Source organism: Myotis davidii, unplaced genomic scaffold (assembly GCF_000327345.1).
Source record: "Myotis davidii unplaced genomic scaffold, ASM32734v1 scaffold496, whole genome shotgun sequence".
Classification (NCBI taxonomy): domain Eukaryota; kingdom Metazoa; phylum Chordata; class Mammalia; order Chiroptera; family Vespertilionidae; genus Myotis; species Myotis davidii.
This window is the reverse complement of record NW_006289398.1, coordinates 7888008-7891013: the sequence shown is the minus strand read 5'-3', so window position 1 is coordinate 7891013 and position 3006 is coordinate 7888008. Positions and strand designations below refer to the sequence as shown.

The 3006-nt window shown below is 60.9% G+C and overlaps 1 protein-coding gene across 1 annotated transcript; it reads left to right on the top strand.

Moving 5' to 3' along the window:
• Window positions 1-1810: 1810 nt before the first annotated feature.
• ACTBL2 (actin, beta-like 2) lies at window positions 1811-2792 on the top strand. Its single transcript, XM_015562667.1, is given in 3 exon segments — window positions 1811-1969; window positions 1971-2074; window positions 2077-2792. Coding segments are annotated over 3 exon segments (942 nt in total). The 5' UTR covers window positions 1811-1832; the 3' UTR covers window positions 2778-2792.
• The last annotated feature ends 214 nt before the right edge of the window (window positions 2793-3006 follow it).

The following is a 3006-nucleotide window of genomic DNA, read 5'->3' as shown; positions in this document are numbered from 1 at the left end:
GTGTGTAGGTCCGTCCTCAACTCAGTGAGGCTCGTGGGGGAGAAACGGGTGGTGGGCGATCCCTCACCTCCCAGCCAGCGGGTGGAAACACTCAGTTAAAACGCGACTGTCCCCGTCCGGCGGGGCTCAGGGGCTGGGCGTCCACCTAGGAACCAGGAGGTCAGGGTTCAATTCCCGGTCGGGGCACAGGCCCGGGCTGTGGGCTCGATCCCCAGTGTGGGGCGTGCAGGAGGCGGCCGATCCAGGATTCTCTCTCATCATGGAGGTTCCATCTCTCTCTCCCCCTCCCTGCCTCTCGGACATCAATAAAGAGATGTTTTTAATTATGATGTAAAGTTGAGACGGGAGCCTGAGTAGAGGCTTGCTTGCCAGCGTGTGACTCCCAGCTCCCACGGAAGAACGCTGCTGCCCCCTAGGGCTGAGGCGGGACCAGGAGCACATTCCAGTCCTGGCCGAGCCCCGAGCTGCAGGGGTGCACACCCCCACCTCCCACGTCCGAGGCACTGAAAGAACTGGAAGAAAAACACTGGCTTTAGGACGAGCCACGGTTCACAACTTTATAAAACAAGCCTCAGAGTCCACCGTGCTCTCGGCTCACCCGTTCTCCTTTCCACAGACCGGGGGGAGGGGGAGAGCTCAGAGTGGGGAGGGGTGCTTGGTGCCTGCTCTGTTCTCTGAGTTGATTGGGGGACAGGGAAGGTTAACCTATGACCCCGGCCGCTCTGGTCGGACCTACCTTGCTGCTCACCCTTCCTCTGGGTCACAAGTCAAGGGAAAGTTCGAGGTAAACTGCAAACCAAGGCAATTCCTTTGTTTTTTTAAAAGAAATACGAAATTTTACAAATGAAGTGGATGCTGATGAAACGGGTGTGAGAGCAGAGGAAAGCGGGGCCGGGGAGGCTGGGCCGGGCTGACGGGGGCAGGGTCGGGCGCGAGGACTCCCCTGACGACCAAGAGGCCTCACGTCACAATTCAGCCCATGAATCTGGAAGATCACAGTGTATTTAAAGATCAGTTCACATATATTATTTTAAAATGGCCCGGCCGGCGTGGCTCAGTGGTTGAGCGTCAACCTACGGACCAGGAGGTCACGGTTCGATTCCCGGTCAGGGTACATGCCCGGGTTGCGGGCTCATCCCCAGTGGGCGTGCAGGAGGCGGCCGATCCGTGATTCTCTCTCATCACTGATGTTTCTCTGTGTCTCCTCCCTTCGTCTCTGAGATCAATAAAAAAAAAATTTCTTTTTTAAAGTGAAGTTTGTGGCCCTAGCTGGCGTGGCTCAGTGGATAGAGCGTCGGCCTGCGGACTGAAGGGTCCCAGGTTCGATTCCCGGTCAGGGCACATGCCTGGGCTGCGGGCTCGATCCCCAGTAGGGGACGTGCAGGAGGCAGCTGATCAATGATTCTCTCTCATCATTGATGTTTCTCTCTCTCCTTCTCCCTTCCTCTCTGAAACCAATAAAGAAATATATTTAAAGTGAAGTTTCTGGAGTCAGAGTTCCCATAAGAACAGTATTTGGATGAAGAGTTAAACTTGGTGGAAAAAATGGGCCAGAGTGGGGAGGGCGGAGTGGCTGTGTGGCCGGCTGCCCCTCCCTCGGCCTCCTTCCCTCTCGCTGTGCATCCTGCCCACACTGCACCCCCGTCCCCCGAGGCCCCGACGCGTGGGCTGCCTAATTACAGTCACTGTGCTGTGGCCGGGCGGCAGCCCTGTTCTCTATGAGGAAGGCCCCTGAGTGATGCACATAATCATCACCATCATCACTGTACCTCAGAGGCCACGCCTCCTCCCTGCCTCCCCCGCCTCTGGGCATCGGGCAGAAGGACAGCTACATGGGCGACGAGGCCCAGAGCAAGCGTGGCATCCTGACCCTCAAGTACCCCATTGAGCCCGGCATCGTCACCAACTGGGACGACATGGAGAAGACCTGGCATCGCACCTTCTACAAGGAGCTGCGCGTGGCCCCCAAGGCCCCCCCCGAACCCCAAGGCCAACCGTGAGAAGATGACTCAGATCATGTGCGAGACTTTCAATACTCCAGCCATGTACGTGGCCATCCAGGCCGTGCTGTCCCTGTAGCCTCTGGCCGCACCACAGGCATCGTCATGGACTCTGGGGACGGGGTCACGTACACGGTGCCCATCTACGAGGGCTACGCCCTCCCCCACGGCATCCTGCATCTGGACCAGGAGGGCAGGGACCTGACCGACTACCTCATGAAGATCCTCACCGAGCGGGGCCACAGCTTCACCACCACGGCCGAGCGGGAGATCGTGCGGGACGTCAAGGAGAAGCTGTGCTACGTCGCCCTGGACTTCGAGCAGGAGATGGCCAGCGCGGCCGCGGCCCCCTCACTGGAGCGGAGCTACGAGCTGCCCGACGGGCAGGTGATCGCCCTGGGCAGCGAGCGGTTCCGGTGCCCCGAGGCCCTGTTCCGGCCCTCCCTCCTGGGCCTCGAGTCCCGGGGCGTCCACGCCGCGGCCTTGAGCTCCATCCTCAGGTGTGACGTGGACATCCGCCGGGACCTGTACGCCAACACCGTGCTGTCCGGGGGCAGCACCATGTTCCCAGGCATGGCCGACCGCATGCAGCAGGAGGTGGTGGGCCTGGCCCCCGGCACCATGAAGGTCAAGGTCATCGCGCCCCCCGAGAGGAAGTACTCCGTGTGGATCGGCGGCTCCATCCTGGCCTCGCTGTCCACCTTCCAGCAGATGTGGATCAGCAAGCAGGAGTACGATGAGGCCGGCCCGCCCGTGGTGCACAGGAAGTGCTTCTGAGGGCGTCCGCCCATGGCCCCGACCCCGGCCACCGGATGGCACCGCCTTTGTCTGCGCTGAGGGGAGTCCGTGCCCGCCGCGTGCAGACCCCAAACTCAGCTCCATCCTGGCCGAGGGGCCCCACCCAGCTGACCACACTTTGGCCTCCGTCCACCCAGGAGAACGCGCGGAAATCAGTGCGAGGAGAGGGATCCCGGGAAACGCTGTGCCTCAGGGAACGAGGACTCCC